Source organism: Vitis vinifera, chromosome 19 (assembly GCF_030704535.1).
Source record: "Vitis vinifera cultivar Pinot Noir 40024 chromosome 19, ASM3070453v1".
Lineage (NCBI taxonomy): Eukaryota > Viridiplantae > Streptophyta > Magnoliopsida > Vitales > Vitaceae > Vitis > Vitis vinifera.
In genome coordinates this window covers 21,658,494-21,677,982 of record NC_081823.1, presented here as the reverse complement: position 1 = coordinate 21,677,982, position 19,489 = coordinate 21,658,494, and the positions used below count along the sequence as shown (strand labels likewise).

Below are 19,489 nucleotides of genomic sequence, written 5' to 3'. Positions count from 1 at the left end.
AGTTTCAAATAATCCCTTAATTTTTTGTTCTTGTAAATTTTTATTTGGGCGGGGCGGCCGGGGGCGGGGTGCGGGTGCGGTGTGGAATGGATGGACTACATTTTCGCTTAAAAGTCATCTTAAGCTTTGGCATAATTATTTTCTACACCTCATAAGAATAATTCAAGAAAAGTGATAAATGACGGACCCTAAAAAATAAAAAATAAAAATAAAAATAAAATTGGAATTATGTAAACCAGAAGATACGAGGGTAGGGAATGTGGAAGAGGATGAAAATCAAAAACCTTTCCAGCCTTATCACATTTATTATTTATGACAGGCCCAGAAAGAGCCACACAATTCTCAAGCTTTTTTCCATTCTCCACCACTTCATTTTCAGTTTCTCTCCATCCCACAACCCCTTTTTTCAGTCTCCATATCAAAAAGTCACAATTCTCACAGAGGTAAGCACACTTGCGGTCTCCGCTTTGTTTCTGTGTGTCAGTTTTTCGCATTTCTGATTCAATTCGCCTTGTGGGTACGCTTGAATTTTGAATGAATTTGAGTTTTCAATCAGGGATTTGAGTGTACATATGTGGAATTGTAGAGAGGAGTAGGAAAAAAGTTTCGGTTTTTCTGGGTTCCATGCTGAGTTTAGGGTCCAGATAAGAGAGCAATGGCTTCGCTAGCTTCCCTTGTGAGTTTGGGAAGCGCTGGTGCCAGTTCCTCTGGACATTTCGAGGGATCTCTTCTGCTACAACGGAGAGTTTCCCTATCAAGACGCAATTTTGGGGGTGGGAAGAGATGGGGGTTGGTTTCGGTTTGTAAATATTCGGGCACAATGACTAATGTTATTGCTGAGGAAGGGAATGCGGTTTCTGTGGATTCTTCTACGTATAGGGGTGGTGGTAAGGACGAGGATAATGGCCTTGTCCTCAAGCCTGCGCCAAAGCCTGTGTTGAAACCCGTGAATTCTGTAGTTTCTTGGGATGCAGGGTCGAAAATTAGTGGGGACTCTGATGATGATGAGAAGTTGGAGAATGTGGATGAGAGGAATAAGGTGATAGAGTCACTGGGAGAGGTGTTGGAGAAGGCTGAAAAGCTTGAAACTGGCAGGTTGGGTGAGTTAGGAAGTAAAAGGGAAAGTGGGTCTGTGGATAAATCACCCCCCGGTACCAATGACAATTCAACAGTTGGTAGAACGGTGAATAATTCAAATGCCAGTAAGAAATCTAAAACCTTAAAGAGTGTGTGGCGGAAAGGAAATCCGGTTGCTACGGTTGAAAAGGTTGTTAAGGATGCTTCTAATAATATTACTAACACTGAAAGAGAGGGACCTGAGGTCGGGAGGAAGGTAGAAACTCAGCCCAGGATTCCTTTGAGACCCACTCAGCCGCCTTTGAGAGCTCAACCAAAGTTGCAAGCTAAACCTTCGGTTGCTCCTCCTCCTCCTGTCTTAAAGAAACCTGTTATCTTGAAGGATGTGGGGGCAGCTCCTAAGTCATCAGGGATTGATGAAACTGATTCAGGCAAAACCAGAGAGCGGAAACCAATCTTGATTGACAAATTTGCTTCCAAGAGACCAGTGGTTGATCCGATGATAGCGCAAGCAGTTTTAGCTCCTCCAAAACCCGGAAAGGGGCCTGTACCTGGTAAATTCAAGGATGATTATCGCAAGAAAAATGCTTCAACTGGAGGATCACGCAGAAGAATGGTTGCTGCCAATGACATGGAGATTCCGGATGATGAGACATCAGAACTGAATGTGTCTATTCCTGGGGCGGCTACAGCAAGAAAAGGGAGGAAATGGAGTAAGGCAAGTCGGAAGGCTGCTAGACTTCAAGCAGCTAAAGATGCGGCTCCTGTTAAAGTTGAAATTCTAGAGGTTGGGGAAGAAGGTATGTTGACAGAAGACTTAGCGTACAACTTGGCCATCAGTGAAGGTGAAATTCTTGGTTTTCTATACTCAAAAGGTATTAAGCCAGATGGGGTGCAAACTCTGGACAAAGACATGGTTAAGATGATTTGCAAAGAGTATGAGGTAGAAGTTATTGATGCTGCCGGTGTTAAAGTGGAAGAAATGGCAAGGAAGAAGGAAATTCTTGATGAAGAAGACCTGGACAAACTAGAAAACAGACCTCCTGTCCTGACTATAATGGGTCACGTGGATCATGGCAAGGTAAGTGATGTCACCTTATTTGCTCCTTTCTGGCCATGCATTATTTTCTTATTAACACATCTTGGTTTACTTTGGGGAGAAAAAGATATTGGTAGCAAGATTTTGCTGATATGTTTTTGGTGCTCTACACTTGACAGACCACCCTTTTGGATCATATTCGGAAGAGCAAGGTACCTGTGGAAGCTTATCTCAATGCTCCTTTTCATTTCTCTTGTTTCCATAGTGGACTTAAAGATCTTATGACTTTATAAAATTTTAATATTTAATTATTCTTCATTTTTTCGTTGTAAATGTTTAATGTATTTATGATAACTCAATTATTAAACTTTTACTTGTGGGAGGTACCTGTAATATACTCTAAAACTATATTTATAACAAATATTCAGAGCCATTTTATGTTGGCCCTGATATGCACATTATTCAATTGAAGTCTGACTGCTAGATGTCTGCAGGTAACTGCATCGGAAGCAGGAGGGATTACACAAGGAATTGGTGCATATAAGGTTTTAGTGCCCATCGATGGCAAGCCACAGTCATGTGTTTTCCTTGATACACCTGGACACGAGGTAAAATATTGTTTTGTCTGCAGCTTTAACTTTGTCTTGCGTTACCAGAAATGTAGTGCATTTTTTACTCCCTTCTGCTGCTTCATTTTTGGAGTTCATTATTCCTCTTCAACCATCATTTTACCATTTTTCTAATGGCCTTTTATAAACTCAATTTTGAGCTTCAATTTCCTTGCTTGAGATAATTCTATTATGTCCTCCCCTTTGAAGGCGTTTGGGGCGATGAGAGCTCGTGGAGCAAGGGTTACCGACATTGCTATTATTGTTGTGGCTGCTGATGATGGAATTCGTCCTCAAACAAATGAGGCCATAGCTCATGCTAAAGCAGCTGGGGTACCAATTGTAATAGCTATAAATAAGGTAACTTTATAGGCACTTAGAAGTGCTTACACCCTACTGTCTCAACTTCCTGTTTCTCAGTTTTATTCCTTCCATATTCCAGATAGATAAGGATGGAGCTAACCCAGAACGAGTCATGCAAGAGCTTTCGTCTATTGGTCTAATGCCAGAAGATTGGGGTGGTGATATCCCAATGGTTCAGGTCTTTATTTATTAGTAGAAAGTGTACTTGCATCTTTCTTGGTTCTTAATCCCTTGTATACCTATTTGATTTTCTTCTATCCCTAACAGATCAGTGCTCTTAAAGGGGAGAATGTAGATGATTTGTTAGAAACTATCATGCTTGTAGCAGAGGTAAGTAACGCATTACTGGTGTGCTGAACATCTTTGTTTTGACATTCTTTTCAATAAGAATAAATCAGTCTTCAACTAGCTGTTTTTTCACTTAAAACTGAACCTTGTCTTGTTTCTTCTTTCTTGCTATTATAATTACCTGTGCTTTCCATTTTTCCTCCAAAACCATTTGTCAGATTTTTGAAATTTTTGTATGGAAACATATGCTTTTCACATATAAAATATGTGCATCTCTGATACTGGGTATAAAAGGTAAGTCATGCAAGTTTTTGGTTCAATAGAAATTGGCAAAAAGTGGTCATCTTATGGAAAGAGATATCTTGCAGCAATTTTCCGGCAATACACATACGTGTTTATGTGAGCATTAGTACTCATATGTATACACAGATACATCCAAAGCTGTTTCATTATAACTTCTACATAAAATGAATGAGTTAGCTTGACCCACTTCACTCACTTCAATTCATAAAAATAAACACACTCTTCCTCTTTTGGATGTCTGCAAATGCCCAGCACAAACAATTTAAAATCTTCTGGTGATTCAACTTGCTGAAGAACAGCTAGAAAAAGGGCAAAAATTGTTTTACAAAATTTAAATATTTTTATCTTGCTTTAATATTCTATACCTTCTGTACATTCTGACCCTTTTCATGTTTGTTTACTTAAGTTGCAAGAGTTGAAGGCTAATCCTGATAGAAACGCAAAGGGCACAGTCATTGAGGCTGGTCTTGATAAATCGAAGGGACCGGTTGCTACATTCATTGTGCAGAATGGAACGCTCAAAAGGGGAGATATAGTGGTTTGTGGTGGCGCCTTCGGCAAGGTTAGCAACAAAACTCTGAATGCTTTCTTTGACATTAATTCCACTAATTAATAGTACCTAGATTCTTAGCCTCAAATATGTTGGGGTGAGTACTCTGGTGCATTTCAAGGCACTACCTTGTGATGCAGGGCCATGAAAAATACAGCAAGGTTCCTCAGTAGTCACACCTTTGAGAAGCAATATGGCTACTAAATCCTCAAGATTTTCCATGCATTAAGATAGACTAAATAGGTTTATACAGATTGTTTTTCCTAATAAGACTAGGACTCTATTTCCTGATAGGAATATGACTCTTTTTCCCAATCATCTTGGACACTAAGACAAATAAAAATTTGATTAAAATATAAACTACCAAATAAGTTCCAATAAAACAAAGGAACAAACTCCAACTAAAACTATGAAATGCTATAATTTATTAAATATTCTTGTTGAATATTGTTTCCCATCACCATGTCTGAAGGATTTCCCCCATTTTGTCCATGGTCAGGTGCGGGCTTTGTTTGATGATGGTGGGAAGCGTGTTGATGCAGCTGGACCTTCTATACCTGTCCAGGTTTGAAATTATTGCTTTCTGCCTTATCTATCATTTTATGTTTGGATATCTTATCATACTTTTGGGATGGTAACTTCTCAGCTGAAAAAAATGTTGCAAAACACTTGGTTGGGTTCTAAATTAAATTTGAATAGTACAACTTTCTGGCATCCCTCCTTTTTTAATGGTTAAGAATATGGGTGGGTGGGTGGTTGGCTGGGATGACAACAAAAGACTACTGAGTCAGTCTTTTGGAGCTTTTGTCTGTCAATCTTGATTCATGACAGTGACTGACTTCTTTTATTCAAGTTACCACAGTCCTCTCTTTTTTCACTTAATGGAGGTATATATACTCAAGATTGTCCAATTATTTGGATTTAGCTTTCTTATAATCAAGCCATTCTTTGGATGTAAAATCATGCCAGTTGGACTGCAACTTGGACCAATCGGGTTGGGTGAAAGGCAACCCAATGTAAATTTGTGTTGATGGTTTTCAACTCTGGTTAATTGGGGTAGCTTGTGAGGAATGAAAAACTAATGACCACTTGCAACCCTTGGATACCATTTTACTGGATATTTTGAGTCATTATTCAATTTAGTTACTTGAAAATGTACTAAATATGGCTGTTATTTGCATGATCATTTGCTGCTTCTGTGATAGTGATCTACTGTGTTCTTCTAAATTTCTTCTGAATGCTGCTGTAGGTCATTGGATTGAATAATGTTCCAATTGCTGGTGATGAATTTGAGGTCGTTGGCTCCCTTGATATTGCTCGAGAAAGAGCGGAGGCACGTGCAGAGTCATTGCGACAAGAACGTATATCATCAAAGGCTGGTGATGGGAAGGTTACACTTTCTTCCTTTGCTTCTGCAGTTTCAGGTGGAAGCCAGTCTGGATTAGACTTGCATCAGTTGAATATTATTATGAAGGTTGATGTTCAGGTATGCTTATCTATACTAAGATAATATTTGGAATTTTCCAGCCTATGTTGATCATTATGTCTCTTTTTGGAGGGAATTTGAAATAGGTAATAAGTGATGGAGTTGAGTTACACTTCTTTGAAGGTTTGGTGTGTTTTTCCCCTCCTTTTTTTCTTTCCTCTTTTATTGTTGATAGAGAACATCTTTTTCTGCTTCCCTCAGAATTGAACCCAGAAACTCCCACATCCCTACCTGTAAACCTGTACCACTTGAGCTAGGCCTTGGGCTCGGAACTGATTAGATTAGTGTCAGCTTTGTGAGGTCACTGAATTGATGAAATGAAAAAAAAAAAAAAAATCCCAGAAAGGGTATTCAGCCACTTTGATCAAATTGGATGGCTGTAATAGACTGTTTCATTGTATTTTACATATGATGTTGTAAGGTGATTTGTCATCTGAAATGGGGCTGTTCAAGAGAATGCCAATCCCAAGATTAACCCTATATCATCAATTATTGTGGAACCTTGAATTTCTCTCCATGGCTTTATTCAAGATGGATTTGTACCTTCCATTCTTTGTAAATGTAGAGTGTTCAATTCATTTCATTTGGGAAAACAAATTGGCTTAGCATTGAATTTGGTTTTTATAGGAGGAACTAGATCACTAGTTTTTTCTGCAAGGTCAAAGCAGGAAGGAAAAATTCTTGTAATAGGATTGCACATCATGACATGAATCAATCAATACCAAAAAAAAATTAAACTCATTTCTCTGTGAGAAAACTTATAAGTAGAAAAGATGCATATTGAACAATTTCATCAGCAGTGTTTAAATGATTAAATAATTCATAAATTGCTTTAAAATAAAGATGGACATAGAATAAAACAATCATTAATTGAAAGACAAGTGAAACATAACTCCTCTCTCAAACTTTGTCATTGAAGGGAAAATGGGACTCTCTCCTTGTCAAATACCAGCCTTTGAGACAAACAAATATAACAAGAAACCCATAAAGGGATTGTCTGTATCACTAATCAGGTGATACATCAGAAGCTTAACTTCAGTTTTCTGATATACCAACATTCATTGTCTCTTTGAGTAATCAGTTGACTAACATCCTGAAGTTCATCTATTTCGTGCACTTTTAAGAGCTGCGAGGATGGTTTTATATGGACGTTTACAGGGTTTATGGGCCAACTTTAAGGAGGGAGAGGGAGAGTTTTTGGGAAGAGTTGGGGGCCATTAAGGGGCTTTGGAATGGGCCGTGGTGCGTTGCAAGGGACTTTAATGCCATTCTGAGACCGGAAGAGTGCAACAGAGGAGGGAGATTGAACTCAATTATGAGAAGGTTCGCAGAAGTGATAGAAGAGCTGGAGTTAAAGGATCTGCCCATGGTGGGGGGCCCTTTTACTTGGACTGGAGGAGCGGATAACCAGTCTTTTTCAAGGTTGGATCGCTTTTTGGTTAATGAGGAGTGGGATAGCCATTTTGGAGATGCGAGGCAGTTTCTCCTTCCAAGACCCATGTCCGATCACTTTCCGATTCTTATGGACGGTGGGGGTCTGAGAAGAGGCCCTATCCCGTTTAGATTCGAGAATATGTGGTTGAAAGCGGAAGGCGTAAAGGATCTATTGAAGCAATGGTGGGAGGAAGGCAGCTTCAGTGGATCCACAAGTTTTATCTTGGCTGAAAAATTAAAATTTATGAAGGCTAAGCTGAAGGAGTGGAACAGAAATAGTTTTGGAAGGGTTGAATATAGAAAGAATACGGCTCTGGAGCAGATGGAGTATTGGGATGCAAAGGAGAAAACCAGCAGGCTGTCATTGGAAGAGCTGGAAGCCAGAAACGAAGCGAAGGAAGAATATAAAAAATGGGTCTTACTTGAAGAAATCACGTGGAGGCAAAAATCCAGGGAAGTGTGGCTGAAAGAGGGAGATAGAAATACCGGTTTTTTCCACAAAATGGCCAACGCACATAGGAGGAGGAATAATGTGGATAGAATTAAGATTAACGGAGCGTGGCTTACGGAGGAGAATGATATTAGGGAAGGGATCGCCAATGCTTTTAAGACGTTGTCTAACCCGGGGGAATGGAGGCCTTCTGTATCTAGGCTGTAGTTTGAGATGTTAGAGCCTTTGGACACTAGTGCATTGGAGTCTCCTTTTATGGAAGAGGAGGTATTTGACGCCCTAGTGGGCTGTAATGGGGATAAAGCCCTGGGGCCAGATGGATTCTCTATGGCCTTTTGGCTTTTTGCTTGGGATTTCGTGAAGGCTGATGTGATGAGCTTCTTTAAGGAGTTTTACGAAAATGGCAAATTTGTTAAAAGCCTAAATGCAACATTTATGGTCTTAATTCCAAAAAAAGCAGGGGTTGAAGCTTTAGGGGATTATAGGCCTATAAGCTTGGTGGGAAGCTTGTACAAGTGGCTGGCCAAGGTATTAGCCAATAGGCTAAAAAAAGTGGTTGGAAAGGTGGTCTCCAAAGCTCAAGGGGCGTTTGTGGAAGGTAGACAAATCCTAGATGCAGTGTTGATAGCCAATGAAGCCATTGATTCGACCCTTAAGAATAATGAGAGCGGCATTTTATGCAAATTGGATATAGAGAAGGCGTATGATAAAGTGGACTAGAATTTTATTCTCACAATCATGAAGAAAATGGGCTTTGGGGAGAAATGGATTAGGTGGATTTGGTGGTGCATATCCACTGCAAGTTTCTTAGTGATGATCAATGGAACCCCTACGGGCTTTTTTCAAAGCTCCAGGGGTTTGAGGCAGGGCAATCCCTTTTCCCCCTACCTCTTTGTCATTGCTGTGGAGGTCTTTAGTGTTTTCATTAAAAGGGCAGTAGAGGGAGATTTTTTATCTGGTTGTAGGGTAAAAGGTCGGAGCGAAGAAGGGGTCCTAATTTCCCACTTGTTGTTTGCTGATGATACACTGGTGTTTTGTAAACCTTCACAAGATCAGTTAACTTACCTCAGTTGGCTTCTCATGTGGTTTGAGGTTGCTTCAGGATTGAGGATAAACTTGGAAAAAAGTGAATTAATTCCAGTAGGGAGGGTGGAGAGTATGGATGATCTTGCTGGGGAGTTTGGTTGTAGTTTGGGTAGTCTTCCAACCACCTATTTGGGGATGCCCCTGGGTGCTCCTTTTAAGTCAGTCACAGTTTGGGATGGTGTGGAAGAGCGCTTTCGAAGAAGGTTAACTATGTGGAAGAGACAATACTTGTCCAAGGGAGGAAGGGCGACTCTCATTCGTAGTATAATTATCGAATTTACCCATCTATTTAATGTCATTGTTGTGCTTACCAAGCTCAGTTAGACGGAGATTAGAGAAAATCCAAAGGGATTTCCTATGGGGTGGGGGCAATCTGGAACATAAGCCTCACTTAGTAAGATGGGAGTTGGTGTGTTTAAGCAAGGCGAAAGGAGGCTTGGGGGTCAAAAGCCTTTCCCTCCTTAACAAGACTCTTCTTGCTAAGTGGAATTGGTGTCTCGCAAATGAGAGAGAGGCTTTGTGGAATCAAGTGATTAGAGGGAAGTATGGAGAAGCTAGAGGGGGATGGTGCTCGCGGGAAGTGAGAGAGGCTCATGGTTTGGGTTTGTGGAAAGGAATTAGGGCGGATTGGAAGTTGGTGAGTGATAGGTTGGCTTTCATAGTTGGTAATGGGAGAAGGGTGAGCTTCTGGAGGGATAGATGGTGTGGGGAGTCTCCTTTGTGTATGACCTTCCCCTCTCTTTTTGCTTTGACAGTTGAGAAGGACGCGTGGGTGGCAGATATATGGGATCCCTTGGCTGAGGGGGGATGGGGGGGTTGGAACCCCTGTTTTTTAAGAGCGTTCAATGACTGGGAGGTTGAGGAGGCGGAAAGATTTATGGAGAGGATTCAAAGTAAAAGAGTTATTGAGGATGTGGAGGATACGGTATCCTGGACTGAAACCAAGAGCGGTAAATTCTCGGTCAAGTCTCTATACATAGCTCTTGAAGCGGGTGGTTCATCTTTGTTTCCTTTAAGCTTTATTTGGAATGCGAATGTGCAGCCCAAGATTAGTTTCTTCGCATGGGAGGCCACGTGGGGCAAAGCCTTAACTTTGGATCTAGTCCAGAAAAGAGGATGGGCCTTGGCGAATAGATGTTTTATGTGTCTTGAGAAAGAGGAGACCATAAACCACCTTCTTCTTCATTGTTCCAGGACGAGGGCGCTATGGGATCTTCTCTTTGCTTTATTTGGGGTGTCTTGGGTTTTGCCTTTTTCAGTTAGAGAGACCCTTCTAAGTTGGAATGGTTTTTTCATGGGCAAAAATCGCAAGAAGGTGTGGAGAGCTGCTCCTCTTCATATTTTTTGGACGGTTTGGAAGGAGAGGAATCGATTGACTTTCAAGGATGAATCGGTGTCAATTCAGAGACTGAAACACTCTTTTATTCTTACCTTATGGGCTGAGGCTAAGTTGTTCATAGACAATTGCCCTCTAACTATAGCTAATTTTATTGATTGGTTGGGTTCTAAGTAGGCTTGTGGCAATCGGTTTTTTGTCTTTTGGCCTTTGATGGCGGGTGTATAGGTTTTGTATACTTAGAGTCGCTATTTTAGCGTCTCTCTCCTTTTTTTTAATGAAATTCATTTACTTATCAAAAAAAAAAAAAAAAAAACATCCTGAAGTTCATGAGGCATATTGAATACAAATGGAATGCATGAAGCCACTTGAAACCTACATGTATTGTCATAGAATAGCTTAAAAATGTTTCTTGATGCATTTTAATGTGGTCACAGTATGCTTCATGCGCTTGAGGATTATAGTTTCCTGTTACTGATAAAGACAATGAACTTCTCTGCATTTTCATGCATATATCAATATGCCTTTGTTTTTGTTGAATGTGAGTCCTTTGATGCATTCCTAACTTGAGTGCCTTGAAAGATTGATAGGTTTATTTCTATGCAATGTGGGCATATACCCTAGACGGGCATATCAGAGATATGCCTGCAAAGAAAATCATGAAAAACATAGGACATAGACATAGTAAGCACATGGCAATCTATGGATTTACTTTTTTGTCATAATGTATATGGATGACAAATAATAAATTTGATACCGATTTTGCACTTCACAATTTTTTCTTCACCATCCAACTTCACCAATCAGACAGCAGGGTCCTAGCCACTTAAAAAAATTTACTTGATTTTCTCCTCTAAAAAGGAATGTCATCAACGGATTTCCATTCATGTGAAGAAAATGCTGGGGAAAAATGATGACAGGCAGCAAAATACTTCTAGTGCCCTTCTTGCTATTTTATTAAAAAAAGTGACAGTTCTTGACATATGCTCCATGTATCTCCAATCTGTTGGCTATGTTTATGATGTCAATGGACATGTTTGAGGAGTGTTGAACACGTGTTGGCATGCTGGAAGAGTGCCATTTCTGACACATGTCAAAGCAGTGTCTAACATGAGGAAAACTCCTGTGTTGAAGTGTCTGTTCTATATTGCTTTCTTTATTTCAAGATTTTATAAGCAATATTGAAGTTTAAATCAATCTGATTGTCATATAGCTATTCAAATTTATTTTCCAATGTAAGGTCTTACATTTCTCAGTATTGAATCATTTTGTTGAAGGACAGCGATTAGTTACCCCCACAAACACACAGCTGTTGCTGGTAATCAGCTGCAGTGTTGTATTGATGTTACCTATATAATGTGTTTATCATTCATCAATTCTATTTGTGTTTTCACCTGCAATTATATTTACATTTCTTAATCTTGACTAGGGTTCCATTGAGGCTGTGAGGCAAGCCTTACAGGTGCTTCCTCAAGATAATGTCGCTTTAAAGTTCCTCCTCCAAGCAACCGGGGATATAAGTGCTAGTGATATTGATCTTGCAGTTGCTAGCAAGGCTATTGTTATAGGATTTAATGTTAGAGCACCTGGCTCTGTTAAGAGTTATGCTGACACCAAAGGGGTAGAGATTCGACTGTACAAAGTTATTTATGATCTTATTGATGATGTGCGGAATGCAATGGAAGGACTCCTGGATGCTGTTGAGGTAAAGTTAAATCAAATGGAAGGACAAACTTTGTGGCCCATGAACTTGCATGAATCTGTGTTCCATTCCCTTTGCTAATTTGACAAACGATTGCTTAATCAGTGTTTTGGATTGTTTGCTTGCAACTTTCTTATTCTTACGTTTTCCATTACCTATCTAATTAATAGACTGCCCAGAGAAAGATTGATATATCTCTCAAATTTAAACAGGTTTATTCCTAGTTTGAGGCATTGAAGTTTAGGGGCATGCACTTTGCTCTTACAATTGCTAAGTTCTCTATTAGTGAAACTTTACAGTTTAAAGCTACTTCATTCTGGCAGGAAGAAATAACAATTGGCACAGCAGAAGTTCGGGCCACATTCACCAGCGGCAGTGGCCGGATTGCTGGTTGCATGGTAAAGGAGGGAAAGGTAGAGAAAGGTTGTGGCATTCGGGTGGTACGAGATGGCAGGGCAGTCTATGTTGGTACTCTTGATTCTTTGAGACGAGTTAAAGAAATTGTGAAAGAGGTAAGTCCTCAGAATGAATGTGGCTTGTGGGCATGTCCATGGTTTACCCTTCTACATATCAGGTTTTTCTGGAAAATTCATGCATATGGTTGATTGGCTATCTTTGTTGTGATACTTTCCTTGGAACCCAAAGCATGTTGAATTGTGTAATTATGAAACCAAAGAAACCTGTGTTATCATATACCTAGGTCAGGTATTTTCCCTTTAAATATAGTCTGTATTTCCATAATTTAGATTTATGTTGCATATAACTTGTATCTGCTTTAGCATATGATAATATTTTATTTACTCTTATTTTTTTGTATGTAAAATTATGTAAGCTAATGTAAGCATGAGTTACACTAAATGGGGAAAGAAAGAGGAGATCGGGCATTGCTATCTAGGGATGCAAATGGAGTAGGGTCGAGGAGGGATCCTCCATCTCGTCCCTACTTGTAAATTTATTACCCGTTCCCACCCCATTCCTCATCTTAGCCTAGGAGGGGTGGGGGTGAGGAATCCCCGTTGGGAGGACAAAATCCCCATCTCCAATGGCAAATTCCCGTAAATTTTATATAAATATAAAATTATGTATAAATTAATATATTTAATATAAATATGTATTTTTTTAATATTTTCTAAATTTTAAATTATATCTAGTATATTATTTTTTTAAATATAATATAATAATATATATATATATGGGGATAGGGATGAGGATGATGACAGGTTTGGGGCTGGGAATACTGTCCTAGTCCCTGTTTTGGGTTTATGAAATTTTCCTAACCCTGAACCCCATTCCCAATTATTGCTTCCTCGTCTTCATCCCATTATGAGCGGATTCCCACTGGTACCTCACCCCATAGGTTTTTTTTGTCATGCTTATTGCTATCAAAGATATTGGACTTATATAACAGTCTCTTGTCATGTCGGGTATATTCCCTTTAAATACATATGGCGGTTTTCCGTCATTTTATTCACAGTAGGAGCTATTTGTGCACTAACTTATAGAATGGAATCTAGTAGTCTTGATTGAAACTCATACACAAACTCCTAATTTTTTTAATTAATTATATGGAGTAACTTGTATGATGGCTTTAATTAAAGTGGTAGGTGGGGTTAACAAGCACCCTACCATCGAATGCCGGGTCACCGTTGTTTGTATAACAACTTCATATGTGGGGAAATCTTGTCTAGTTGGGGGCATTAGAGTATGCAAATCTATCTCATGGACCATGTTCATATCCAGCATAGTAGTTGTAAATTTCATTTTCCTGGAGATTTTCATATATAGTGTAGGCTCTCTTTGCATTTTCCTGACCTGAAGTTTTGGTGATACACTGTCCACTGATACTAAATTTGCAGTCAAAATGTTTCCATAGTAACGCCTCCCTTCTTCCGGGTCTGGACAGGTAAATGCTGGACTAGAGTGTGGGATGGGAATGGAAGACTACAATGATTGGGAGGTGGGAGACATTGTCCAGGCCTTCAACAAGAAGCAGAAGAAACGAACGCTTGAAGAGGCATCGGCTTCAATGACAGCTGCACTGGAAGTGGCAGGAATTGAAAAATAAGAAAGAGCATACCCAGTTGCAAACATGGCTCACATTCTTCATGATATTGCGGCGTTTCTACCTCAAATCAAATGCCTTGACAACCTCGGGCTGGTAGGATGCCGGAGCCTTGACCCTTGACCTTCCCACCTCGTGCAATATACCTAAATGCAGGAGGTTGCTGAGAATGTGTGATCCATTGTTATATGCTATTTCACACATTGTATATAGTGATAGTTATCCGATTTCAACTTCTTTGTGTAAAGAGGGGAACACTGATTTCAATTTCTCATCTGAAAAAAAACCATGTTACAGCTACAAAGGAAAACAAACCATGGAGGAGAAAAAACCAAAATTTTTCACATGCTTCGAACTGCAGTTATGATCTTATTTTTTGAGCTTGGAATAAGGTCATTTGTACTAGTCTCGATGCAGTACTTCGCCTTTAAAAATATAAATTTTTTTGTTATGGATATGATTCGACTGAATTTTTTTTTTTGCTCTTTTTTATTGAACAAAATGGTGAGATTTAAATCTTGTTGCATGAAATTGTCCAAGCTGTCCAAGATTTAAATATGCTTCTGACCATTTTTAAGTAGTTGAAAAGCTGTGCAAGTGACTGATAATAATAGGTTGGCATATATGGAGCACTGTATGGAAAATGGGAAATTGATTCCTTGATCATTATGTTGGAAGGATTTATTATTATAAATATGAATAAAAAATAAAAAAGTATTTCTATAAAATTTAATCTTGCAGGGTGCGGCGTATGACTGTTGTATCTCATGAAGAAATTGTGAATGTGGGTGGATTCATGAGTTTGATATGATCCGGCACTTTTAATCCATTTGCTTTTCATTTATCTACTCTCGGATGGGAGTGTAACATGTTGTTTGATTTTTTGGTTTTTTACTTAAAGCAATTTGTTTTTAAAATTTAAGTCGTTTGTCTTTCTATTTTTTTCATGACTTATTATAAGTTTTTTACTAAATAGAAAAAATCAAAATAGGTAACTTTTTTTAAATAGAAAAATAATATATTGATTTTTTTTTTACTTTTTAATACTTAATATAAATAAAATGTTATAAAAATAAATAACCTAATATTTAACACTATTAAATATTAAGGTTTTGTTTAGAATTAAGTAAAAAAACAAACACCACCCAAGTGTTGCATGCCTCAAAACCTACTGCACTATTATTAAAATATTTGCCATGTTTTTTATTAAAACATGTGAGAAATTGAAGGAAACCATATTATTTATTAAAATATTTTCCATGTTTTTTTATTTAAACATATGAGACATGGAAGAAAATCATTAATCGCTACATTCAATTTAGGGAAGAATCTAAAATAAATATATGTAGTAGTATATTTGATCTATCTATTTTGTTTTAAGTAAAAATGTACTAATCGGATTACAAATATCTTAGATTTTATTATGAATTATCTCCTCATTAACCATCCCACTCTTTTATATACTAGTAAGTGTACATATACCAAAGCGGAGAGAATATGAAAAAAATCAAATAAAAAAATTAGTATGTGAATTTATTCTTTCAAGACTTACATAGAAATCACACAAAGTTTCAAAATCAAATAAATGAATTAAATATGAAACCAAATTTAAAAAATAATTAGTATTAGATATACATAAGATTACACTTTTCGACACCAAATTTTATTATAATAATATTATTTTTTAACCAATTTTCTTAGATTAAAAAAATAAATACCACCTTGGTCCTTGGCCATTACATTTATCAATTTTAATTTAAATATGTTGTTTATTTCTTTTACACTAAATGTAAATTATTTTGCGTTAATTATTTTATATATGGTTTAAATACATTTTTCCTTTTATATAAGTGATTTTTAATTAAAATAAGAACAAAAATGAATTAATTTGAGCAATAAATTTATGAATTAAACTAAAAAAAATCTCAAATCAACAAAACCCATTGGAAGAGTTGCACATAAAATTTTGAGAAGAATAGAGAATGATAAAAGTTTAAAGTTTAAATTTTCAAACTTTAAAGATTAAAAATGAAATGGTCACAAAAAATTTGAAAAGTTTTCAAACTTTTAATGATAAATTTTTATATCATTAATCAATATTAGTAGAGTTTAAAGAGAATAAATTTTATAATGAATGAGAAGTTTGAAAAGTTATAAAACTTTTAATGATAAATTTTTATAACATTAATTATATTAATAGTATGGTTTTAAAGAGAATGAAACTTATAATTTAAGACATTTTTGGAATGAAAAAAGTGAATCGTAAATAAAAAATTAATGATTGGTTTATATATATATATATTTAAAATTTCTTATGGAGAAACTATTGACTTACATCATGTTGTTAAAAAGTATATTTTTAATTCGTTTTTAAAAACCATTATATTTTTTGTAAAACTTATTATTATTTTTTGTTTCTAAATATAGAAAATAGAATCCAGATTAAATGAAATAATTTCATATCAAAGAAAAATATATAATATATCAAATTATTCAGTAGACAAAATATAAAGGAAAAATAAGTTTTATTCTAAAAATATTTTAAAATCTCAATAGAAAAATTTTCATCATTTTGATAAATTTCATATCAAGATCTTAATATTTTTAAAACAACGTTGTAATTTTCTTAATAAAATTTAACTTTGTTTAAATAAATAATGTGAATGAGTGATGAAACTTTTTTTTTTCATTAATTATCTATAATATAATAAGTATTATTATTAATTCACTATTATTTAACTAAATATTAAAAGTTTAAAAATTTTAAATATCTCAAAATGAATGAAAGTCACTATTACAATTATAAAAAGTAAAAAGTTTCATGTAATTTTTTTTTTTTAAATTAATTTATTTTATTGAAGAAATGAAAGATAGGTTAGGATAAGAAGAAAAAATTAATAATAAATATAAGTATTAAATAAATTTTATTTATTTTTCTCAAAATACACTCAAATATGATTTAAAATACTTCAAATTTGTTATTAAGAAAAAAAAAAAAAAAGAACCTAATTTGTGGGAGAGTTCCAAACAAACTCTAACTATCCTTCATCTCAATTCTAAATTTGAAATCAGAAAAACACTTTGTCATGATTTCCTACCATAACCAGACTTCACTCTATATATATTATAAATAAATCAAAATAAATGATTGAGACGGATAAACATCATATCAATAGATCTTTAGGCACTTCTTCAAATAGGATGAAGAATGAAGTAGCTATGCTAGAGAGGATGCCATTATGTTGTGCTAAAGATGAGTGCCCAATTTGAGAGGTTTCTTACAAACATAAACCATTTCCTTTATAGTTTCTTGAGAATAGTTTCAGGATTGAATTTAAATATAAAATTAAAATGAAGTATTGAATTTGAATATAAAATCAAAATAAAGTTATGAACATACAAATTTATGTTAATTAAATCCCTATTAAAACTGTTGATAGAATAGAAATTGGAGGCAAATGAAAACATAAATTTTCCATTACCTTTTAGGTTTGTGAGGACAATTTTAGGAATGACTTCCATTAGCCTTAAGGAAATAAAAAGATTAAATTCTTATTTAAGTTGATTATGAGTATGGAAAAGATTAAATTTTGAATTACCTTTTAGGTTTGTGATAGTAATTTTAGGAATGGTTTCCGTCATATCAAGTAATTAAAACCCTAATTAAATTAAAAGATTAAACTCCTATCTAATTTGATTATTAGTATTGGAAAGATAAAATTTTGAATTACCTTTTAGGTTTGTGATAATAATTTCAAGTTCCGTGGAGTAATTAAAACCCCAACCTCAATAAAAAGATTAATTTCTAATTTAAATTGATTATTAGTATTGATAAGTGTATTTTTGAAAATAAAAAAGTGAAAAACAACACCTACTTTTATAGGTAGTATAGATATAAATATAGATATGAAAGAAGTGGGACAACTCATCTAAATACAAAGTATCATTAATTACCATGAATCATCTCATTCTTTCATTTATAACTAGTATTCTTTATATATACTTAGCTTCTCCATTTTTTTATGGGAGAATTATGTTTTGGGGGTAGATGAGCCCCCAAATTAACAAAAGGTCCATGTAACTCTTCAAATTGAACCCAAGACCCAATGAAAGTATGAAAATTGAGTTGAAAGATATCATTCTTCAGTATTTCCAAAAATGCCCTTTATTGATTTTGAGAAAAAAATTAATATTTTTGAAAAATACTTTTATTTAATTTAATATTCTTAATTTAATTTAATATTTTTAAAAAATACTTTTATGTAATTTAATATTTTTTAAAATACTTTTATTTAATTTAATATTTAAAAAAAATAAATTTATTTAATTTAATATTTAAAAAAATATTTAATTTAATATTTTTTAAAATACTTTAATTTAATTTAATATTTTTGAAAAAAAATTAATTTAATATTTTTGAAAAAAAATTAATTTAATATTTTTGAAAAAAAATTATTTAATTTAATATTTTTGAAAACTACTTTTATTTAATTTAGTATTTTTGAAAAAAAAATTATTGAAAAAAAATTATTTAACTTAATTTTATAAAATATTTTATATGTGTTCTTAAAGGGTATATTTGTCCGTTACTATTTCATATCCTTCAACTCAATTTGAAGAGTTATATGGACCTTTTGTTAATTTTGGGGCCCATCTACCCCCAAAAGATAATTCTCCCAATATTATTCGCTTCACATATAAATTTATAAAAATTGAAAAATCATCGATTTTAATCCATAAAACCCCACTTCCGTATTCATCGCAAATTTTTCATCAATATAACATAATTTTTTTTTCTTATTTTCCTTCGTCCCAATACTAAATCTAATTGTAGAATAATATACTCATTTGATTCGCTTATGAACTAATTAATCTTAAAACACCATGGTAATACCATCATATCGTAGAATAACAAAACACAAAACCTTTCGGAAGAAAAGTAAAACTGAAATAAAACAATTCATACCTTTTCTTCCTTTGAATATATCAATATGCATGCAAATATGAATTTCATATTAATGAAAACGCCAAGGAAAATTTACATAAAAGAAGACAACAAGATATATAATAGAAATGTGATTTTTGTTAGTAGTATCTGCCAAGTGCTAATAAAAGAATTTTAAGATCTCTAGATTTTTAGTGGTGATATTTGAAATTTTGTTAAACACTTGATTTATTATTATATATATATAAGAAAAGCTTTTACAATTACTAGAAAAATCATGTTAAAAAATGGGCCCTTAAATTCTTCGGTTCTCAATATTTCTAGTCATAAATATCATTGATAGTAAATTTTTGTATTCTTTATTATTTTTTGTATTACTATTTTAATTATTTATATTAAATGTAGAATCATTTATATATATATATATATATATATATATATAAAATGTGTTCCAATTATCAATTCTCTATACTTAAAAAGGAATAATTATAATCTTACTACACTTAAATTTCAAACCTCCTAATTAAACTCAAAATAACTCACAATTTTACTCAAAATCTCGTCATATATTATTTTTTGATTTCATAGGAACATTCTATATATGGATACAAAAATTTCTCTTTAAGAAAAACAATGTGTGGTCTAATTATATTTTATTGATTTAGATAACGATGTGGGTTGAATCTCTATTGTGTCAGTTGATTCTTCCTTTCCTTGTTATTAATGGAAGGTTGGAAAAACTTGATCATTAATGCCTTG

At 34.8% G+C, this 19,489-nt stretch overlaps 1 protein-coding gene across 2 annotated transcripts; it reads left to right on the top strand.

Annotated features, from left to right (window-relative positions):
- The first annotated feature begins 202 nt into the window (after positions 1-202).
- On the top strand, positions 203-14,129 carry LOC100252450 (translation initiation factor IF-2, chloroplastic). Of its 2 annotated transcripts, XM_010646736.3 has the most exons (13): positions 259-443; positions 557-2,158; positions 2,296-2,328; positions 2,611-2,724; positions 2,935-3,084; positions 3,167-3,265; positions 3,355-3,417; positions 4,085-4,240; positions 4,728-4,793; positions 5,478-5,714; positions 11,451-11,726; positions 12,047-12,235; positions 13,627-14,129. In XM_010646736.3, exons 2-13 carry the CDS (start codon positions 656-658, stop codon positions 13,786-13,788), a joined length of 3,048 nt encoding a protein of 1,015 aa, XP_010645038.1. In that variant the 5' UTR covers positions 259-443; positions 557-655; the 3' UTR covers positions 13,789-14,129. The 2 variants fall into 2 exon arrangements, with proteins under 2 accessions (XP_003634785.2, XP_010645038.1); XM_003634737.4 differs by having other exon boundaries at positions 203-2,158.
- The last annotated feature ends 5,360 nt before the right edge of the window (positions 14,130-19,489 follow it).

Excerpts from the sequence above, each read along its gene's own strand:
- LOC100252450 (XM_003634737.4), top strand. The coding sequence starts at position 656 with ATGGCTTCGCTAGCTTCCCTTGTGAGTTTGGGAAGCGCTGGTGCCAGT. Across the intron at positions 2,159-2,295 it reads GTCACGTGGATCATGGCAAG|ACCACCCTTTTGGATCATAT; the intron begins GTAAGTGATGTC and ends TACACTTGACAG. Across the intron at positions 5,715-11,450 it reads TTATGAAGGTTGATGTTCAG|GGTTCCATTGAGGCTGTGAG; the intron begins GTATGCTTATCT and ends AATCTTGACTAG.